This window comes from Mobula birostris, chromosome 5 (assembly GCF_030028105.1).
Source record: "Mobula birostris isolate sMobBir1 chromosome 5, sMobBir1.hap1, whole genome shotgun sequence".
In the NCBI taxonomy this organism is placed as follows: Eukaryota; Metazoa; Chordata; class Chondrichthyes; order Myliobatiformes; family Myliobatidae; genus Mobula; species Mobula birostris.
The window spans coordinates 37,746,855-37,770,019 of record NC_092374.1 but is presented as its reverse complement, the minus strand read 5'-3'; the positions used below and the strand labels follow the sequence as shown (position 1 = coordinate 37,770,019).

At 38.6% G+C, this 23,165-nt stretch overlaps 1 protein-coding gene across 6 annotated transcripts in view; it reads right to left on the bottom strand.

The window, feature by feature from the left end:
- The window catches only part of LOC140197637 (ceramide transfer protein), a 130,204-nt gene that overhangs the window by 10,671 nt on the left and 96,368 nt on the right, over window positions 1–23,165 (bottom strand). For 4 of the 6 annotated variants that reach the window (XM_072257897.1, XM_072257898.1, XM_072257899.1 and 1 more), the window contains 8 exons: window positions 21,080–21,237; window positions 20,196–20,288; window positions 19,297–19,383; window positions 18,549–18,641; window positions 17,283–17,357; window positions 4,328–4,423; window positions 4,037–4,169; window positions 1,008–1,078 (listed from right to left, as the gene is read on the bottom strand). In XM_072257897.1, coding sequence (XP_072113998.1) covers window positions 1,008–1,078; window positions 4,037–4,169; window positions 4,328–4,423; window positions 17,283–17,357; window positions 18,549–18,641; window positions 19,297–19,383; window positions 20,196–20,288; window positions 21,080–21,237 — 806 coding nt within the window. The remainder of the gene's footprint in view (window positions 1–1,007; window positions 1,079–4,036; window positions 4,170–4,327; window positions 4,424–17,282; window positions 17,358–18,548; window positions 18,642–19,296; window positions 19,384–20,195; window positions 20,289–21,079; window positions 21,238–23,165) is intronic. The other 2 variants (XM_072257900.1, XM_072257901.1) reach the window with 1 other exon arrangement.

Sequence of the window (23,165 nt, the reverse complement as noted above, 5' to 3'; positions counted from 1 at the left end):
CTCAACACTCCAATTAAGGCAAGCACGTTGTACTCCTCCTTTACCACCCTATCTACTTGTGTTGTCAAGTTCAGGGAGCTATGGACTTGCAGCAGAATCTTGGGTACATCTCAATGCACTTAAGGATCCTGCCACTTACTGTATACACTCGTCTTATATTTGACTTCCCACATTATCTATATGCTGCTGTAATACTTTGACAAATTTTCTCACTGTCAGCAAACTTTCAAATTAGCCCACCTAGCTTTTCATTCAAACCACTTGTACACATAACAAACAAGAGGTCGCAGCTTTGATCACTGCAGAACACAGCTAGTCGCAGACCTCCAATCAGAACAAAACTCTTCTACCACTATCCTCTCTTCTGTGACCAAGCCAATTTTGAATCGTATCTAACAAGAATCTGTGGATCCCATGTGCCATTTTCTTCTGAATCAAGCTACCATGAAGGATCTTGGCAAATGCCTTACAAAAGTCCATGTAGATAACTTCCAATACTCTGCCCTCAATCAATTTTGTAACCTACTCAAAAATCTCAATCAGTTGTAAGGTGAGAGTCTGTGTTGACTCTCCCTAATTTCTAAATGCAAGTAAATCCTATTTCAAGAATCCTCTCCAATGGCTTCTCTACCACTGACGGAATGCTCACCTGCCTATAGTTTGCTGGACTGTCCCTATTCCCCTTTCTAAAGGAACAACATTTGCTAGTCACTAGTCTTCTGAGACATTGCACGTGACTAAAGCTTGCCTTTCACAATAACCTGGAATAGATCCCATTAGGGCCTGGAGACTTGTCTACCATAGTGTCTTGTTGATGTTTAACAATTGTGAACTGAAGTTTCATCACTGAGGATGAACTCAAGGTTAATATCCTTTACTGGAAACGTTAACATGCAAGCCCAAGAATTAAAATGACTTGCACCTAAACCATCTAGAAACTTAGGATATTTGTTCTCCACAGTCACTACCTGTGATACTAGTAGCTTAAAAGCAAAAAAAGTACATACCTTGTGAGTCTGGTAGATAATGATTGCATTATCTGATAGAACTTCTACCACATGGAAGTTTTCAATTGTTGCTGTGGGTAGAAATTAACAAATCATCCAACCACTTCACACAAATGAAGGTATACATATTACATGAAGTACAAGATATGATTAGATTGTACAGGTTTTAACAAGAGTTCAATATCTGCTTCTGAAGTTAGATAAAGGTGCACAATTTAATAAAAAGGGTTTTCTTACTTAGATGGAAAGCAAAATGTTAAGGACTGGTGAACACACCTGTGAGCAAAGGAAAATATTGAGAATACTGCATTCAATGTAATATTTTGCCCTTATCATGGCTGATAATGTTTTATATTGAAATATGTATGTTTAATTTTATATCATGCTCAGTTTCATTTCATCTAGTTATCCAATGTTATTTGATTTGCTATCTGCGTTTCCCACCTGAAAAATTATTTTATTCTTGAAACAGAGGCCAAAAGAAAAAGTACACACTAAACATTTTGAGAGGGGTGAGAGAGACACCGAAAGCTACTTGTTACCCACGGGCAAGATCTTGCTGGCCCAGACATACTGTAGTCAGCTGCAGTTATCCATTTTCAAGCTTTCCTTGCTTAAGTCTTTAGATACTTGGCCTGAGGACAATGGAAACACCACCCTCCCCCCACCACTGGTGCACCAGAAAGCTGCAGCAGCTGGCAAAACACCACACCGAGCTGTAAAAGCAATGTGGTTTTCTAACGTCCAGTTGCATTTAAACTTAAAAATGAATGCAATCTGCTAAATGCACCTTTTAGGTTTTTAAAATAAATTTAAAAGATCAAAACAAACATATGAAATGTACCTTTCTGCCTGCACATCTGTAAGCATGCAAAATCAATGGCTCACAGTTTAACACAGGAAGTACAGGATCCTAGATTGGTAAATACCAGTGAACCTCTGCAAGATTGAGCTTTATTGTGGGATTGCAACTACAGAACAAACTAACAGATTTTGCATTCAAAAATCAGTCAATAAGTTTGTCATTTTTACAAGCAAATATGCGATTGTTAAATTCTTGGGCTTGCTTCACTTAAACAGTTAAATTAGAACTTGATTTCAACTGTTTTGAAAGCACATTGTTGATGATCATTTGAGGATCAGGTAGTGCATGATCCTTTTAAAATTCAACATGTATACAAATACATATACATATTTTTTTCTCACCACTTATGGGTGTTGGGTGATGCGTATGTGTATTTTCTGAATCTCGGGTCCTCTACCAGAGGCCTGGGAGCTTGTGGGTTCCGCACAGCATCCGTGCTGTTCCTGGTAGTCCACTCTTCTGGATCAGGATCTCAGATGTTGTTCCCGGGATTTGTTGGAGCCACTCTCCCAGTCCAGGTGTCACAGCTCCAAGTGCTCCCATCACCACTGGGATTACTCTGGATTTAACCTTCCATGTCCTTTCTATCTGTCTTTCAATCCCTGGTATTTGACCAGCTTCTCATGTTCTTTCTTCCTGATGTTACCAACATTCAGGATTGCCATATCTATTGCTATATTCTGTTCCTTGTCCAGTGTTACTATGTCTGGTTGGTTGGCCAGCACCTGCTTATTAGTCTGTACTTGGAAGCCCCACAGGACCTTAACTCTGCCATTTTCCACTACCTTCTCCAGTGTTTCCTATTTGGACCTGGGAGTGTCCACTCCATACTCAGAGCAGATGTTCCTGTACACAATTCCTGCAACTTGGTTGTGCCGTTCGGTGTATGCTATCCCTGCCTACATCTTGCACTCTGCTACTATGGGCTGGATGGTTTCAGTGGATTCCTTGCACAGTCTGCATCTTGGGTCTTGTCTGGTGAGATAGACCCCTGCTTCTATTGCTCTTGTGCAGCGCCTCTGTGCTGTCCCTCAGCTCTGCCATTTCCAGCCTCTGGTTGAACTTCCTTATGTCAGCCTCCTCTGATAGCCGGCGATTAGCACATCCTGAGCAGTGGCTTGTCCTGCCATGGCCTCTGGTCCTCCCTCACCCACTTCCACATCCCCTGCCTGCTGTGTGAAGTATTCTCCTAGCAGGTCTTCCTTGGGGACATACATACATACACATTAAATTTTACAAGGATCACACGCTAAATGATTCTCCAATTATATAAATATCTAAAATTGGAGGTGCGTGTGGGTGTGCATGTATCTACCCACACCATATTCCCCCAAACAGAAGAAAGTTCCTCCACAGTGGAAGCAACAGGCTGGACAAAGTGTAATCCACACCTTACGGTCAATAGCGTAAGCCTGACCTCCTTTCCAAGAATAAACAACATAATTTTAGCTTGATATTTTATTACAATACTGAGGGAGAGTTCATTACTGGAAATGCTACCTGTCAGACAAGAAGAGCAGGCACATCTGACTGCTTTGGAAGTTCTTTGTTGTATCAAGGTCACTTGGGAGTGGTGGGGAGCAGTGAACTCCTTCGGGCCTGAACCAGCAATCATCCCTCAACTAAAAACAATACAGTCAAGGAATTCTTTCTACCACATTTGGCCATCAAACACACATCCTTTTTCCATAGTAACTCAGGTGTTTATAAAACTATGAAAGGTATTTACATAATGCCTTACTATTAGAAAGGTCAAAATCAGGGTTCAGCAGGAAAGGCTAGACTTTGGTGAAGCAGAGGATTTAGATGTATCTGGTCCGTTTACATTTATCTTTGTCATTTTAGGCTTAATTATTTTGCATTTCAAATTGCTGAAAAAGGGGACTTGTTAGACCACTATGAGGAATGTGAGTGAACAGGTCAGATGGAATGAAAGGAGGAAATGAACAGTCCATGGACTTAAAAATAATTAAATACAGCAAACATAGATCAGGTAATGTGTAAAAATGTTTACATTTAAAATTCAGCATTTTGAACAGCTAATAATCCTAGATGAGTAAAACTGCATGGTGGAAATTACCAGTTATCTGCTGGTGATCTATTCAATAAACTCAATGATACAGGCATCCTTAATAAATTTGAAAGTAATGTAAAATATTCTTACTTTCCCAATCATTGCGGACATCAACATTCCAGAAATAATGGCAAACTTCGTGACCTGTAACACCTTTAACAGAGTGTGTTGCTTTGAGAGGATCCAGGACAATCCCATTCTCTTCTACTTCTCTTCTGTACACCTGTGGTAAAATGGACCAGCACGGATAACGTTCACTACTATTTATATGATTCAACTGTCCATCTGTTGACAACAATGGCTGGATCTAGCCCAGATCAAAATCTATTCCACTCTTCAAACAAATGCATTTTAAATTATGATAATGCAAATATTACTCACCTTCATTTCTCCCTCTTCTACCACCAACTGCCAATTAGCATCTCCACCTACATCCTGCAGAGAGTACTGCATATGATTTTGCACCATTTCTTCAACCTGCCAAAAAATACACTTCTTTGAATTTTCAATACTTAAACCATGTTCTTGCAGAAACAGAATTATCAGATGGAAACCAGGCCGACAGAGGTCCTTGGTCATAGGAAGTTTCAGAGACACAAACATGCAGGTTGTCACAAGCCTGATTTTTATGCAGCATCAATTTCAGCTTCCTCATTACTCTCTACCATTTCCAAACAGAAAGTCAACAGATGGTCTCAAGTACATACCATTTGCTTTTACTCCTTTGTCTATAACATACTGCAAATGCTTATTACTCAAAGGGCAAATTATGTCAGAGTTGCTTTCCCATTAAAATGCCTGTTTTCAAATATAATAAAAACAAAAATAACTTAGTTCATTGTTGATCTCTTTCATACTTATGAAATTCCTACTAGTTTAACTGATGTCTGCACAAATAAGACCAACTCCTTATGCAAGGATGAAAAGCCCCAAATATTAGTATTGAGACTTCGACAGTGCAATATTCTACATCACATCTAATCAGTTACTAGTGTAATATTTCTCTGAAGTAACTACTTAAACGGATTAATCTTGTACACAATATTCTAGCATAAAGCAGCATACATTTGTTTAATATGGCTTGTAAAGCATTGTTCATATCACCAATTCACTCTTAATTATTCTTCAAGTCTCAGTATTTACTCAATGTAATATTCAGCCACCACCATACTCAATTGTTGCCCAGTCTTCAAAGTTTACTTTCCCTTTTACAGTTCTGGAACATAGCATATCACTCACAATTTGAATCCTTTGATCTAAATATTTTATTCCTATAGAATTGGTCATTATTCTCCTCCTCCACTTCCCCCCATCATAAGACTGCAACCAAGTTTATTGCTCTTTACCCTTCAAACTCCCCAATCACAGAATCAGCATTGCCACCCCAACACAAGTCTAAATCACAGAGTATAGAAACAGACCCTTTCATTCACACCAGCCTCAGCCTTCTCCACCAGGAATTAACTCCACCACCGTCCACTGTACTAGCTAATCAATAGTGGTCAGGTGCTGAAGACTACCCTCAATATCCACAATGGCAATCTACGTGGCATTTGCAAACTTAAAATTTATACCACCTACGTTCATATACTTTTCTCTATTTCCAATCCTAGCTGCTTTACCATAAATTTCAATCCAGGACTACAACTAGAGGTTAAGGGTGAAAGGTAAAAAGTTTGAGGGGAACATGAGGGAAATCCTCTTTACTCAGAGGGTCATGAGCATGTGGAATGAGCTGCTAGCACAAGTGGTACATGCAAGCTCGATTTCAATGTTTAAGTTTGGATGGCAGGGGTAAGACATTGTAGGTCAAAAGGCCTGTATGTGCTACTATTCTATGTTCAGATTTCTCCAGCCTAAACTATATCTACTAACCTCACGCTCTAGTTTTCTCTAGCAATCAACTACAGTTCAAATCCTCACCCCTATTTACCTCTAATGACTTGAATTTATGCTTTTGCACGCAACCTTCAGTTCTCAATATCCACACACAGCTTTACTTTGAATAACATTGCACTGTCTTGGAACTTTCTCTTCCAAGTCTCCAGAAAGGACTCAAGATAATTTTGTTATGAATTTGCTACCTGACCACCCTGTCATATATCTACTTATTACCTGCTATTCTGTGAAAAATTAAGATCTCTGTATTTGCATTGCTTTAGGACTACATAACTCTTCCTACATGAAAACAATTATGAAAATGTGAAATGTAGTTGTACTAGAAAGTTCACTCTCACTCTAGTGGGAGAAACTGCTCACTGCCTTTAGAGTCAAGATTAAATTAAATGACCTTTAATCCAGTAGCATGTACCCTGCTTGAGGGATTAGCGAGACTTTTCAATGGATTGCTACCATCTTCTAGAGTCATAGAATCATAGAAAAGTATACAGAAACAGGCCCTTCAGCCATCTAGTCTGTGCCAAACTTAAAACTTCCTACTCCCATGAACCTGCTCCCAGATCATAGCCTTCCATACCACCACCCAAGTTCCTATCCAAACTTAAACGTTGAAATCCAGCTTGCATGCACCAATTGTGCTAGCAGCTCGTTCCAAAATCTCATGACCCTCCAAGTAAAGATTTCCCTCATGTTCCCTTAAACTTTTCACCTTTCACCCTTAATCTATGACATCAGTGGAAAAAGCCTACTTGCATTTACCCCATCTATACTCCCAATTTTGTATATCTCTATCACATTTTCCTTCAAACTTCTACATTCTATGGAGTAAAGTCTGAACTTACCCAATCTTTCCTTATAACTTAGGTCCTCCTGATTCAACAACATCCATGTAAATTTTCTCTGTACTCTTTCAACTTTATTTACATCTTTCCTGTACGCAAGTGACCAAAACTGTGCACAATACTCCAAATTAGGCCCCATCAAGGTCTTATACAACTTCATAACATCCCATCTCCTGTACTCAATACTTTGATTTAAAAAGGCCAATGTGCCAAATGCTTTCTTTACGACCCTATCAACCTGTGCCGCCCCTTTCAATGAATTATAGACCTGTATTCCCAGATCCCTTTGGTTCTACCAGTGTGCAAGATCTACCTTGGTTGGCCCTACCGAAGTGCGACACCTCCCGGTTGTCTGTATTAAATATAATCAACCATTTTTCCAGCTGGCCCAGATCCTGCTGCAAGCCATGAGAGCCTTCCTCTCTGTCCACTAAACTCCCAATTGTAGTGTCATCCGCAAATTTGCTGATCCATTTAACCACATTATCGTCCAGATCATTGATTGAGATGACAAACAATGGACCTAGCACCGATCCCTGCAGAGCACTCCACAGGTCATACCTCCAGTCAGAGAGGCAACCAACTACCACTACTTTCTGGCCTCTCCCAAAAAGCAAATGTCTATGCAATTTACTACCTCATCTTGAATGCCAAGCTCCTGAACCTTTTTGACCAACCTCCCATGTGGGATCTTGTCAAATGCCTTGCTCAAGTCCATGTAAAGAACATCCATTGCCTTACCTTCATCCACTTTCCTGGCAACTTCCTCAAAAAACTCTACAAGATTGGTTACACATGACCTATTATGCACAAAACCATGCTGACTATTTTCTATCCATTTCCATCGAAAAACTCATATCTGGTCCTTTAGAATACCTTCAAATAAATTTCCCACTACCGATGCCAGGCTCATCAGCTGTAATTTCCTGGTTTATTTTTACAGCCTTTTTTAAAACAGCGGAACATTAGCTATCCTCCGGTCACTAAGGATGTTTTAAATATCTCTGCAGAGCCCCTACACTTGCCTCCTACAGGTTCCAAGGGAACACCTTGTCAGGCACTGGGAATTTAGCCACCCTAATTTGCCTCAAGACAGCAAGCACATCCTCTTCTAATTTGTATAGTGTCCACGTCTTGATGCTGTTTTGCCTCACCTTTACAGCCTCTGTGACCATCAAGTGCAAAAAATCCATTTACAAACTCCCACATCTCTTTGGGCTCCACACATGGAATACCATTCTGATCTTCCAGAGGACCCATTTTGACCCTTGCTATAATTTTGCTCTTAATGTATCTGTAGAATCTCTTCGAATTCTCCTTTGCCTTGCCTGCTACGGCAACGTCATGTCTTAAGAGCATATCCGACCATGTGACCTACTCTAGAGACTGTCTAGAATTTCCTTAGAGCATAGCCTTCTATTTTTCTAAGCTCCATGTACCTCTCTAAGAGGCCCTTAAAAGACCCTATTGCATCCACTTCCACCACCGCTGCCAGTGCATTCCACGTACCCACAACTCCCTGTTTAAAACTTACCCCTGACATCCCCTTGGTACATATTTCTCAGCACCTTAAAACTATGCCCCCTTGTGTTAGCCATTTCAGCCCTGGGAAAAAGCCTCTGGCTATCCACACAATCATTGCCCCTCATCTTGTGCACCTCTTGTCCTCTGTCGCTACAAGGAATAAAGGCCAAGTACACTCAACCTATTCTCATAACGTGCCTTCTTTTAGCCCTCCTGATTTCTCTCAGGAGTATTCTCTTGCATTTCTTATACTCCTCAACTACCTAATTTGTTTTCCCCGCCTATACCTGCTATGCCCTCCTTCTCTTCTTAACCAGGGCCCAATTATCTCTTGAAAACCAAGGTTTCCTACACCCGTTATCTTTGCCTTTTATTCAGACAGACACATACCAGCTTTCTGCTCAAAATTTCACATTTGAAGGCTTTCCACTTCCAAGTACATCTTCGCCAGATGCTTTCTGATACCATCAAGATTGGCCCTTCTCTAACTTAGAATCTCAACCCATAGACCATACCTATCTTTTTCCATATTTACTTTAAAACTAATGGCAAAGTGTTCACCTACACAAACTTCTGTCACCTGCCCTGCCTCATTCCTTAATAATAGATCGATCAGAATCAGGTTTATTATCACCGGCATGTGACATGCAATTTGTTAACTTGTCAAGTGTTGCACTCTCTCGTTGGGACTTCTGTGCACTCGCTAAGAAAACTTTCCAGAACACATTTGAGAAACTGTTCCATCCGGTTCTTTTACAGTATGGGAGTCCCAGTCAATATGTGGAAAATTAAAATCACCTACTATAACAACCTTATGTTTCTCGCAACAGGTGCCATCTCTTTACAAATGATTCAGAACATTTACAAAGATGTGTGAAAACAGGATCACTGGGGACCCAAGTCACCCCAGCCACAATCTATTCCAGCTGCTACCATCCGGGAAACGGTACTGCAGCATAAAAGCCAGGACCTACAGGCTCTGGGAAAACTTCTTCCACCAGGTCATCAGACTGATTAACTCACACTGATTTGAGTGTATTTCTATGTTACATTGACTGTTCTATTATAAATTATTATAAATGACTATGATTGTACATTGCACATTTAGATGGAGACGTAACAAAGATTTTTACTCCTCATGGATGTGAAGGATGTAAAGGATGTAAGAAATAAAGTCATTTCAATTCCAATCCTGCGGGCTGTTGTGTGGTCCATAATATAGTCCTATTAACATGGTCATACCTTTCCTATTCCTCAGTTCCACCCATAAAGCCTCACTAGTCAAGTTCTACAGTCTGGCCTGACTGAGCATTGCCTGTAATTCTCCCTGGTTCAGAACCCCACCCTTCCCCTTTAACCCCTCTTGCTCTGTTGCTTCTAAAACAACTGAACCTTGGAATATGGAGCTTCTAGACGTGCCCCTCCTGCAATCAAATCTCACTCATGGCTACAATATCACAATTTCAGGTGTTGAACCATGCCCTGAGCCCATCAGTTCATCTGGTTTTCCTATGATACTTCTTGCATTGAAACATACGCAGCTCAGGACATTGTTGCACCACACTCAACCTTTTGATTCCTGAATTTATCTGAGATCTTAACAACATGTCTCCACAATATCTCCGCTATTTGTTCTGGCACTCTGGTTCCCATCACCTTGCAACCCTGGTTTTCACCACTATCCCTCGCCCCCCCGCCCCCAATCCAGTGCCAGTAATCTTCCCACTAGGATATCAGTCCCTCTCCATTTCAAGTGCAAACCATCTCTTCTGTACAGAACCCAATAACCCAAAAATCTGACACTTTCCCTTGCCAACAACTCCTCAACCATGTGTTAAACTGTATGATCTTCCTATTTCTGGCTACTAATTCCCTGTGCCACTTGCTTCCTATCAACAGCACGTGGCACAGGTAGCAATCCTGGGATTACAACCCTGGAGATCCTATCCCTTAACTTAGCACCTAACTCCCTGAACTCACTCTGCCAAACATCGTCACTCTTCCTATCCATGTCATTGGTACCCACATGGACCATGACCTCTGACTGCACACTGCTCACCCTCCCACTTAAGAATGCTGAGGACCTGATCAGAGATTGTCTGGACCATTAACCCAGCAGAATCTGGGAATGTACTTCTTGTCCACAGAACTTCCTTTCTACTCCCCCTATCTAACAGGCCCCCTAACATCACAGCTCGCTTTTTCTCCCCCCAACTTCCCTCCTGACGTAACAGAGCCAGACTCAGTGCCAGAGATCTGACCATTGTGTCTTTCCTCTACCAGGTCATCCCCCTGAAACAGTACCCAAGGTGGTTGCTGAGGGGGATGGCCACAGGGGCACTCTGCAGTAGTTGTTTAACCCCCTTCCCTGTCACCCAGTCTCCTGTGTCCTACACCTTGGGTGCAACTACCTTGCTATTTACATGCTATCTGTTAACCCTCAGCCTTCTGAATGATCCAGAGTTCATCCAATTCTAGCTTCAACTCCTGAACGTGGAGTGTTAGATGCTGCAGCTGGATGCACTTCTTGCAGGTGTAGTCCTCAGGAACACTGGAGGTCTCTCTGCCTTCCTATGTCCTGCAAGAGGCACATTCAATTATCCTGCCTTGCATCCCTACTGTTCTAACTGTGCAAATATAAAGGAGGAAAACAAAAATAAACTGGGAGAAAATCCTTACCTTGTTAATTCATCAATAACAAAAAAAAATTTGAATACTTTATACTTTATTGTCGCCAGACAATTGGTACTAGAACGTACAATCATCACAGCGATATTTGATACTGTGCTTCCCACTCCCTGGATTACAAATATTAAATATTAAAATTAGTAAATATTAAAATTTTAAATTATAAATCATAAATAGAAAGAAGAAAAATGGGAAGTAAGGCAGTGCAAAAAATCCGAGAGGCAGGTCCAGATATTTGGAGGGTACGGCCCAGATCCAGGTCAGGATCTGTTCAGCAGTCTTATCACAGTTGGAAAGAAGCTGTTCCCAAATCTGGCCATACGAGTCTTCAAGCTCCTGAGTCTTCTCCCCGAGGGAAGAGGGACGAAAAGTGTGTTGGCTGGGTGGGTCGTGTCCTTGATTACCCTGGCAGCACTGCTCCGACAGCGTGCGGTGTAAAATGAGTCCACGGACGGAAGATTGGTTTGTGTGATTTGCTGCACCGTGTTCACAACCTTTTGCAGCTTCAGTCTTGGACAGGACAACTTCCATACCAGGTTGTGATGCACACTAGAAGAATGCTTTCTACGGTGCATCTATAAAAATTAGTGAGGGTTTTAGTGGATAGGCCAAATTTCTTTAGTTTTCTCAGGAAGTAAAGGCACTGGTGGGCCTCCTTGGCAGTGAACTCTGCATGGTTGGAACAAGTCAGGTCACTTGTGACCCCAAGGAACTTAAAGCTTTTGACCTGTTCCACTTGTGCACCACCAACGTAAATTGGGTCGTGCGGTCTGCTACTCCTTCTGAAGTCAACAACCAATTCCTTCGTCTTGCTGACATTGAGGGATAGGTTATTGTCTTCGCACCATGCCACCAGGTTCTTAATTTCCTCTCTGTACTCAAACTCATCATTACCCGAGATACGGCTTACAATTGTTGTGTCATCAGCAAACTCATATATTGAGTTTGATGGAAACTTGGCTACACAATCATGGGTGTACAGTGAGTACAGCAGGGTGCTGAGTACACAGCCTTGTGGGGCACCGGTGCTCAGAGTGATTGTAGAGGGGAGCTTGTCCCCTATTTTCACAGCCTGGGTCCTGTCTGTGAGGAAGTTGAAGATGCAGCTGCCGATCTGAGTGCTAAGGCTCCGGTACATTTAGCTTAGTATAAGCATCTACTACAGTTCATTATTAAAACTGCAAAAACCTGCATCATTTCACTTGGCAAAAACATGGTACTGTAAAAATTTATATAAATTGGCCAATTTCCAGACTGTCACCATTCTTTAGTCAAGGATGTAGCTTTTGTATAACAAATATTCCACTGGTATTAGCATCTTGAGCTTTCTGAGCATCAGAGATTATCTGTAATAGTCATTAGGTACTCTAACTCACCAAATGGTAAATACTAACTATCTGCAAAATAATAATGTAGACAAGCTTGCTACTGCTGGGGCATCAAGACAACTGTCGGTGTGTGCATAATGGAACTTAAACAAATCACTACTCAAAAGATTGAGATACAGAATAAAATTTGTTCTCATGGAACTTGTGTGGTAAGTAAATAGATAGCTTTTAAAAAAAACAACTTGCATTTCCTCACATGTGCACACGTGGTTTCATATTACAGAAATTTATGACATGGACTGTTTTCTAGGAACGTAAAACCTCTTTCACCCTATGTGAGGGTCACGTGTAATGTTTTCTGGGGCTCATTTGTTTTGGATCTCACCCTTTCCCAGAGTTTAAAGTGTTTTCTGAAAAATATTGCAATCTTACTCAACTTCGTCATCAATCAATGATAAATGGAACTAAGCATTTTGTCTTAATGCTTAAAGAAACTTAAATTTTCAGAAATAAAAATGAACTAATTTAAAGAATGTTAGCCAGAACTTATTGGGGCTAACCATCAAAACTTGAGCAACTATCTAATGATTAAACTTTTAAAAATGATGAGGTGATTAAGTATTTAAAATATCACCAAGACCAGAACTATGATTTTCTTGTCAAGAGCCATAATTTATATTGACAAATAGGAAAATTCACGGTTTCCCATTCATGGTTTGCATGTCATACCAACATTGCCATTACTATTTGCCCCATCACTCAAGCAATTTCAGAAGTCATTTTTAAGTATCAACCAGACAGGGTGAGTTAGGAATAATATGAGCTTATGGGAAAGGATGGCAGGATTTCCACCCTTACAGAAAACATCAGTAAAGCAGACATGTTTTTACAACAATCCAGTAGCTTTTCCATAATCATTATCAAGAGTAAATATTGTTGCTCCAGATCATTAACTGAAGTTAATAATGAACTTAAAGTCTGATGGGAAAGAAAGGGAATGGTTGAGAGTAACAACTGCCAAAAGACCATATCCTAAAATGCATTATATGGATTTTTAAAGAAAATCTGATTAGTGGTAACCCCAGTGAAAATGCTCACAACTTCATAACTTTATTTCTTTGTACTCTGGCAATTTATGGCTCATACGTTCCACAATATATTACGTACCTAAATTAGGTCTCAAGATTTAGATGAAGCTAGAGGACTAGTGCATACCACTAATCTATTTAGTATTAAAATCCACTCAAATTAGTGGTCATTTTGGGGCAAATTCATCAATTCAAATCCACCATATACAAGCCTGAACACTTATTACTTTTTAGCTTGATGTATTCAACCCAAATTCACCAAATTGAAATTTTTAAAACTGCCAAATGTAAAGAACATATTGAAATCTTGATTTATAATACAAGCAATTTTCCTGCACTGAAATCAATTCTAGAAAATGCATGTTATATCTGTAGCAGATTTGCTGATACTTTATAAATATGATTTCTAAAATATAGAATAGAATTTGAAGTTGAAAAGTATAATAATAGGTTCCAACAATACGAACATGACATTTGGTGCTGCACTTGCATATTACATAAAACTTCAAATTGCTTCTACTAAAATCTGTTTCAGGCCAACATGCAAAACAAGTTGTACTTTTGGAGAAGAACTTCTATGTGTACCATTTTGATATATGCAACACATTCCATTTCTGGCAGTTTTATCCAAGATTACCAAAGACAAGCTGTCAAATGAGCAAGAACAACATTTATAATGCAATTGTATTACAAACTGAAATCAACTAGAAAAAATACAGACACCAACAAGCCACCTGAGGAAACATGGAGGTTTACAAAAACAGACATTCCAGTAGAGTGTTAACAGTGAAGTTTTAAGATGAGAACTGCTAAGTCTTAACTGTACTTAATCATCTAACGCAATAGTGCTTATTCTTAACTTGATCTTTTGAAATGCATCATTACTACAACCAATAATCTCATTCTTCTATTGCTTATACAGAAACAAAGCTCTGCATTATAAATGTGCACTGACATTAAACTCAAGATCCTGTTAACTGATATGCTTCAGGCAAATTCATTAAATCTTTAACTGAAAATTAAATTTATTTAGAATAAGTGACAGACATTTTACATGGAAAGATTAACAAAAGGAAAGAATGCTACCAAACCTTAAGAAATTAGAATTTATCAGTATGAACTGATTCTCAAAAAAAACATTTTCTACTAGGAAGCTGCAATGCTGCTGCTAAAAATAGTGACGAGAGTGAGAGGTGGTGTTGAGAGAAAGGAATTGATGAATTGTCTCCCTGAAGTGGTGTCATTAGTGGAGGATTAAAATTTCCAAGATTGTGTATGACTGTCCTATTCTCAGATACACCAAGGCGAAGTGAAGCAGGAAGAATTGAGCAAATTGTCAGGAAGCTATTTTGTTAGCAATTGCATTATTTGCGATGTAAAAATAATGGACTACTTATTGCTGAGGCTGCTGAGCATTATATATCTAAGTCAAGATATAATTGAATAAAAATGAAGTGGAAAGTTTCGTGGTTGCATAGTAGTATATAGCATGCCGAAAAAATTAAAGCTACACAAGTTATTTAACTTCTAAACTGTTAGAATGATTAAAAATGGAAATTCTTACACTGGTTTGAAACATATTGAACTTGAACATCTTTAAATTATTAACTATAACTGATGAGAAAGTTCAAATTGCTGCGAATAAAAGCAAAATGCTGGAAATTTCAGCAGGTCAGGCAGCATCTTCACTATCCTGTAGCTTACCATTCTGGATCAGACTCAGAATGTACTACAATATTAATATAAAAATGAGCAGACTTGTTATCTACTTACAGCATGAACAAGTTTTCAGGCAGGAGTGCATCGAGTGTGATAGAGAAAGCATATAATTAAACTTATTTTAAGAGTGCACAGTATTTGATACTTCTCAACGTATTCTTGAGACATTTGAAGTAATACGTGGTGTCAATGTATCAACTATAAGGCAATCCTACTGGTGATAACTTGCTTAGCTATAAATGGTTCCTCTTCATAAGAGCAAACATTTGCATGAGGCAGAGGAAACAACCCTCCTTCACTGTCAACACAAATTTGACTTGGGACTGAAGTCTGCAACACCGACTTTACAGGAATTTTAACATGCTCACAATGGTGTACAACATACTAGAACACATTATCAACTAAATTTTAGTGGGGTGGGTGGGGAAGGCACAAGTTGATTTGAAAGCAAGATTGATGCACTACTCAAGGAGGGAGCGAACATAGTGCAGATAGCAGACCTTTGAAGAACATTAAATTTACAGGGTGGATAACTGAATGCAGAGTTTGCAGCCTCTGGAATTTTCTCTTCATAAAATACAGTAAAATTAATAAGCAGTTAAAGGCAATGCAAGTTCAAATTCCATTGAACCTGGAATGCCAATGCTCTTCTGTGAAAGCGTTCGAGTCTTCATTGGCTTTGAGTGAATGCTTAAGAATCAATAGATAAAGCTAATTATACATGGTTAAAAGTGATGACTAATGAAAACACCTACAAAAATAGATTTAAATTGCAGAGTTCCTTAAATCATTATGGATATAATGATTCATTTAAGCAACCATTCCAAAAACTGATGCATAATTTACATGGCCAACTGCATTTACCTCTACTCACTCATCCCACATCTTACCCAATAATCTATTTCACTACTTTAGGCAAAGTGCCAGCAATTAAATCCTCAGTGTACAGTTCTTAGAGGATGTACACCAAATTGAGGCCTACAAGGATTTTTCTTAAAATTACATTGAATACCGTAGGATGAAGTTGCAGATCATTGGCACTGTGTCACATTGTACATGGTAGGGTAAACTAATTCATTAACATCCTCAAATAAAAAAAAACACAAAATTGAACTCTTACACTATTCAACAATGCTGTCCAAAATAGACAGGTTTTTAAAACAAAATTATTTGTTGATGGGAGGTAAACAGCACTGACAATACCAGCATTTACGGTCCATCCCTCAAGTACAGAGGCAGTTAAGTCAACCATATTAGTGTATCTCTAATCATATACTGGGCAGTCAAGGTAGGGTTGGACAAAGAGGGCCTGTTTCCATGCTGTATGACTATTTCTTTACCTGAAGGGCAAATTACGAAAATCTAATTTCTGTACTTTTAAATATAGATTCTAAATTTATTCAATTACTTAAATTTAAAAATCATGAACTTCCTTGATGGGACTTAAAGTAGTTGTCGCATGAATATAAAAGGGAATTGGGGTACGGAAGGGGAATGATGGAGGAATTGAGCTGGAAATACAAATTAATTTCTACATTATAATATGAGGTGTCTACTAACAAATCTTGAAAAAGTATGGCCTGCCTCAGAGTTAGAGAGCAAGTAATTTTAAACTAATGAATACCAGATGACAAAAGGCATCATAAGGACATTAAGATCAGCTGAAATTCCCTCTCCCACATGAAGCTGAAGCAAATTGCCAACTGCACAAAAAACGTAAACATGCTAAGTGAACCTAGATGCAATTGTTAAACTTTCAACATTATAGATCAGCAATCATGCATAAATGAGTACAAAACATCAGAACATGTATATTAGTAATGGCAGGTTTCAGGTAATGGCATGCTGTTATGCATTATTGTAGCAGTGATGCTTGGATTAACCTATTCCATAGGAGATACATCTTAACAGCACACAATTTTATGACACATTTCATTTTGTTCTTTAGCTTTAGAAATAATCGCTTTCCAAAAGTTTTGATTTTCAACTGTACAAAATTTGACATGCTATTATGATTTCTTTACTGGGATTATCTTTACTACAGTAGTTGCAGTTTAAAGTTTTTAAAACAGTTAAGTATTTTTACAAAAAAAATCTATATTGCAGTGGACACACAAAATTAGCCAAGGGAATAAGTTATTATCAACAAACATCACCATCAACCACTATTAGGAGTGGGAGGAAACCCAGGTGAAGCAGTTAAGAGAACTGAACTGCAGAGAAGAACCACTCTGAGTTCATACAGTACCTGGGTGCTGAATCTGTGATCATCTGAGGCACTGACTAGATCAATGGAAGACATGGAGGAAGAGCGACTAAAGGGCTACCACAGAGACAGATAAAGAAAAACCCAGTTCAGAACAGAGGCACAATAAGGTAGTCAAACATTAACCTTCACCACAAAAAAGTGCATAAAGTGCCAATAAGCTTTAAAGAAATGAGAACAGCCACAATGATGTCATGCAACTAAACAGTGTATTCCACTGCGAAGAGCCTGAAGAAAATGCAATAATCAGGTGCATGTTTACGATCAATTTGTTTTGCTGGACTGTCACCATTAGTGCCCAGATTCTCAAAAATTGTCAAGTATAACTGTTATACAGGTCATTAACCACCGCTTCTGAACAGAATTCTTGATATTGAAATCAATTGTTTAAGTAATCCAGTATATCCACAAAGACAATTTTTAAAAAAATGATATACATTTAAGAAACTGATTATTTGTTTATTACTTTCAATACTTCAGATAAATGCAGTAGAAATACAAGGATAAAGTTCTCTATTTTCAAACTAAATAGTTTGTCAGTTGTAAGTTAAACGTCACTTATGTGGTGCTGGCCCAAAGTAGCTTCATATGCAACAGTTACATGTGAATCAGTTCTTAATCCAGTACCTAAACACCAATTCAAATGTTTTTGCTTGTTTGTAAAAATGGCTCATGAAAACTAATCACAGATGAAAAAGAGATGTTATTGCCTCTAGTGAAAACCATGGTTAATGCTGGTGGCATTTTAAACACCAGAAGGTAATCAAGCAGTTGAAAAAAAATTAGGCCTTATTTTTAACATATCCATTGAACAAAAATGTTCTCGATTAGAATGAATGCCTAATTTATTTCTATTGTGAAATTACTGAATTCTATTTCTCATCAACACCACTGAAAAGAATTTCAGGCTTTCCATCAGATCTAATAGTCAATGAATTGTTAAGTGTCTCATTCTCCCCTTCCCATGCCAATATTTCACAGTCAAGGGGAAAACATTGCTGCTTGTCTGAAGGTAGCAACTAATCAACACCTTCACAAGCAGAACTTCAGTGATTTCACAGTGACATCGCAACATTAAGTGACATCACAAGTGGCATCTCCATAGATACGACCAACTTAAGCCTTTGACAAAAAAAGTTTAAACAATTAACAAACTTTTATAGAACATAATAAATTACAGTGGCATCGGGATATACTCTGCTATCCCTCTGAATTCCTGTCTAACAATGGAAAAAATGTTCAAAATACCTGTTTGGCAAATCTGTGAGTACCAACTGTTGAGAAGGAATCACCAAAAGGCACAGCAGCTGACCAATGGATTCTTGACTTCTCTGTATGAGACTGAAAAATAAAATGATTACAACACTCAGTTAAAATTGATTAACACACACAACTGCTTCTGTTCAGGAAAATAAAGCCACAAGAGATTCAAGGCTATTCAGCCCCTTGTACCTTCTGTACTATTTAACTGTAAGGCCTGATCTTCCAGTTCAGTGGTGCTTTCTTAGCCAACTCCATATCACCCTGTTCCCCTAACATTTAAAGATCTATTTATCTTTCTTGAAAATCATAATGACTGAACCTCCATAGCCTTGTTGGGTAAAGAATTCCAAAGATTCAACACTCTCTGGTTAAAGAAATTGCCCAGAATATCCAATAACCAATCTCTTATTTTAAAACGTTTCTAAATTTTTCTGCCAGGAGTGACATCATAGCTGCAACCTCCTGTCAAAACTAAGAATTTTGTTTCAGTGAGATCATCTCTCATTCTTTTACACTCAAGGGTTCTGACCTAAAATCCCAATTTACTTCTAATCCACTTTGTCTGTTAAACATCCTTGAATCCATATAAAAAAAATTACCTCTCAGATGATATGTATAATAATTTTGTCAATAATTTCAGAGCCATATTTTTGAAGCTTAAATTCACTTAACTGGCTTGCACTTATTTATTCTGCATGTTACAACAAAAATTCATTTACACGGTAAACAATACCTGCTCTTCAATTTTATCTTGTCTGTCAAGTGCAGCTTCAACAGCATCAAAGAATTCCTCTTCATTTATCAAACTGTTTGGACCTTCCTAAGGATTGCACAAAACAAAATGAACTCTAAAATGACTTGCAAATATATAACTATATGCAGAAGGCTGTTCACATTGACACAGAACTTGAGGTTGCAGTTTGCAATTACTGTTCGCCAAAACTAAATACAACGTTTGAAGTTTATACAAGCACTGTTATAGAAATTCACAGTTTTCCCATTAGACAGTGTTGTGTTTATACAAAATTTGCCATGGCAGTCTTTGGTTTGGCAACTAATACAGAATCAGAGTACTATACTCTCTTTAAAACACCTCATTCAATGGTATTAAGCTAGATCTAAAAAGTGAATTCATATACAATTACCGCTGAACCTCTGACCTTGGAAAAAAATCATAATTTCTTGTGTGGAGTCTGAATTATTCTGGGAATTATTTCACAATGTTATGAATTTCACAGCAAGACTATTTCTGAATAGCCTCTGGTACTGCAGCACATATCCCAACTTTCCTTTTGCTTGCTGCAAGAACGCGATTGTGAAATTATTTCCAACAATCATTGTCTGTAATTCGATGCTGGTATTAAGTGGGAAAAGTTTAGCATTTGTTTAAATAAGGAACATAATCTTGCTGCAAAGTTTGTGTTTACCAAGCTAAAATTATTCTAAAAAAAATCAAGAAGGTTTTAAACTAAGCACCCAAAATCCAAATAAATTTATTTTAGACAAAACTACTATATCATTAATAACAAACTTTGCAATTTTGCAAATTTCCTTGCTCTCCAACTCAAATTATGAACATTGTAGGACAAGCAAAAATGATTTATCAGAGAAATTGAATATAATAAGTCTTACCTCATAATCAGGTCCACCAAAGTGACATTTCTTCTTAAGTTCCGACATTGCATTCTTGTAAGCATCTTCTACTTTTCGTCTCTTTTCAATCTCCTATATGTTTAAGATCAAATGTTGCACATTATTCCATCCCACAGATGAGGTTGTGGGGAAGAAAAACTATTGCGGCCTACAGAGGTCATTTCACTTCTGCTACCTGGGTCTAACTATGAATTTTAAAATATAAGATACAAAATCCTGAAATTATATCTATAAACAAGTAATCAGTTTAGCTTTTCTCAATAATATTAAGCACATTCCCCTAGGTCCAGAGCAGATAAGTCAAATTTGGTCATGATATCCTCTCACTATACTTTGGCAGTATCATGCACTTCTGTAATTTATTCACCCGCCATATTTCAATAATGGTCATCACCAGTTATCTATAGCAAGTATTTCCAATTTTATTCCCAAAATTTTTTGCATTTTTATATAGAACTTTTCTCTCTAATAGCGGAGATCATTAGAGATCTCTAATAGACATCAACCAACCTAGTTTCCCCTCCCTAGCTTTACCCAAACTTCTTTCATTTATCTCATCAGATCATGGCCCCATTCCAATTTGGATGCCAATATGTAAAGTGAAAATTTCCTTTTCTCTTTAATATTTCAAAAAACCCCGAAGCTCCTTGCTACATCATCCAAATTCACATCAGAATAGACCATCCTCTTTTCTCCCCTGCCCCCCACCACTCAATTCTACAGAAGAACCTTGGCTTGTTTTCTGAAGATAGCTCAAACTACATCACCATGGAAAATATCTACTGGCATCTCCATTATAATGGTTTTAAGCAAACGTGGGGAAATTTCAGTTTTATAACAATACAATGGATTCACAGTATTACCTTATCAATTCTTTTCTGCCAGCTGTCTTCTCGTTTTACCATTAGTTCAATGCAATGAGAAAGCGTAGCCAGTATTCCAGCTGTAGTAGCTTTAAAAGTGATAGCTTCACCTTTAAAATCTATTCCATTGATCCCTTTGGGTGACACACATGGAAACACTACAAAAAAGATTATCCATAGATGATAAGTTGTGATTAAACTTTCTAACCATAGATTAACTCCAAGGTAACATGTACAAGTTTTTTTTTCCCAGAAGTAAAGAAATGCCAAAAACTGAACTCATCAACTTGAAAGTTGTCATGTTGCCAGTACGTATTGTTGGACAAATGTGCACAAATCCAATCCCTTGGTATCTTCTGCAATAGCTTTCTACCACTGACAAGAGGCTCTCTGGTCTACCTGGATTACCTCTAGTTCCTTTCTTGAACAAGGACACAACATTTGCTGCTCTCCAGTCCTCTGGGACCTTGCTTGTTACTAGCGAGGACACAAAGATCTCTGAAATCCTTGGCAATCTCCTCACTGGCTCCTTTGAAACTTTTTGGATATGTGCCATCTGGCCCTGAGGTCTTAATCCACCTTAATGATTTTCAGAAAACCTGGCACTACCACCTCAATCACAAAATATCCCAGCACATTAGCTTGTCCCATCCTTCCCTCAGTATTCTCCAGAAGTTACTCAGTAAATACAGACACAAAGTACGAATTTAGTACCTTAGCCACTTGCTCTGCTTCCAAGCACAAATTCTCTTCTTTGTCCTTGAATGGACCTAACCTCGCCTTAGATATCCTCTTTCTTAATACAAGTATAAAATGCCTTGAGATTTTCCTTGATCCTGCTTACCAAGGACATTTTATGGTCCATTTTGGTCTTAATTGCCAGCATGTGCACTTTTCTGCAACTTTATATTTTACAAAGACTGTGTCTGATTTAGTTTTTGCTTTAACTAATCCTTGTTTTTTGTATGTACGTATCCTTACGTATGCTTGCTTGTTGTTCCTGATTAAATTTAGAGCATCTTGGGTCATCTAAAGTTCCAATACTTTACCATCCTCATCCTTGCTCCTTACCTGAAGGTGCCAAACCTGAACTCTGATTCCCTGGTCTTGAACCAACTCTGACATGTCAGACATAGACTTGTCTGACAGCAGCTGCTCTCAGTCAGTGCCTCTTACCCTATCATAGTTTATCCTCCCCCAATTTACTACCCTCCAGCAAGATCCGATTTTACCCAAACTTACAACTAGTTTGAAGTAAAGAGCTGTGGTCACTATTCCCAAAGTGTTCATCCGCTATCTCATCTGTCCCTGGCTCATTTCCGAAAACCGACTCCAGTATGTTTTCTTCTCTAGCTGGACTCTCCACATATGGTTTCCAGAACTCCTTTTGGCTGCATAGAAGAAATCCCACCCAATGTAAGCTTCTTGTAGTAAGAAAGTTCCAATTAATACTGGGGAAGTCAAGGTGTCCCACTATAACAAAACTGCGGTTTCTGCACCTTTCCTGGATCTGCCTACATATCTGTCTCTCCACTTCTCAGTGGTCAATGGTATAATTTTGTCATTTTAATCGCATCTTTTGTATTTCTCAACTCCACTCAAATTGTCTCTGTGGATGAGCCTCCAATGTGTCCTCTATACTGATGTGACATTCTACTTTCAGTAGTGCAACTCCACTACCACTTAACACTTTCCCCATCATGTCTAAAACAATAAAACCTAGGAACACTGAGCTTCCAGTCCTGTCTCATATACAACCCAGTTTCTGTAAAGGCAACAATCAGGCTCTAACTTCATCCTCCTCACTTATTATAATTATAGCCTGAAATAAATCCACCTCAGTCCATCATTCTCACCATGTTCATTAGTATGCTCCTTGCTATCCTTCCTTTCAGTCTTACTTGTCATAATATCTATGCCCTCAACCCTACCAACTGTTGCCCGACTGCTGTGGTTCCTATTCCACACCAACACCACCCCCCCCCCACCACACTTGCCCGACTCAGTATTCTGACACAGATTCTATGGACATAAGCACTTGGGATTCAACAAGTGGAGCCAGCTGCAAAATTTTCATGCTTTGTCA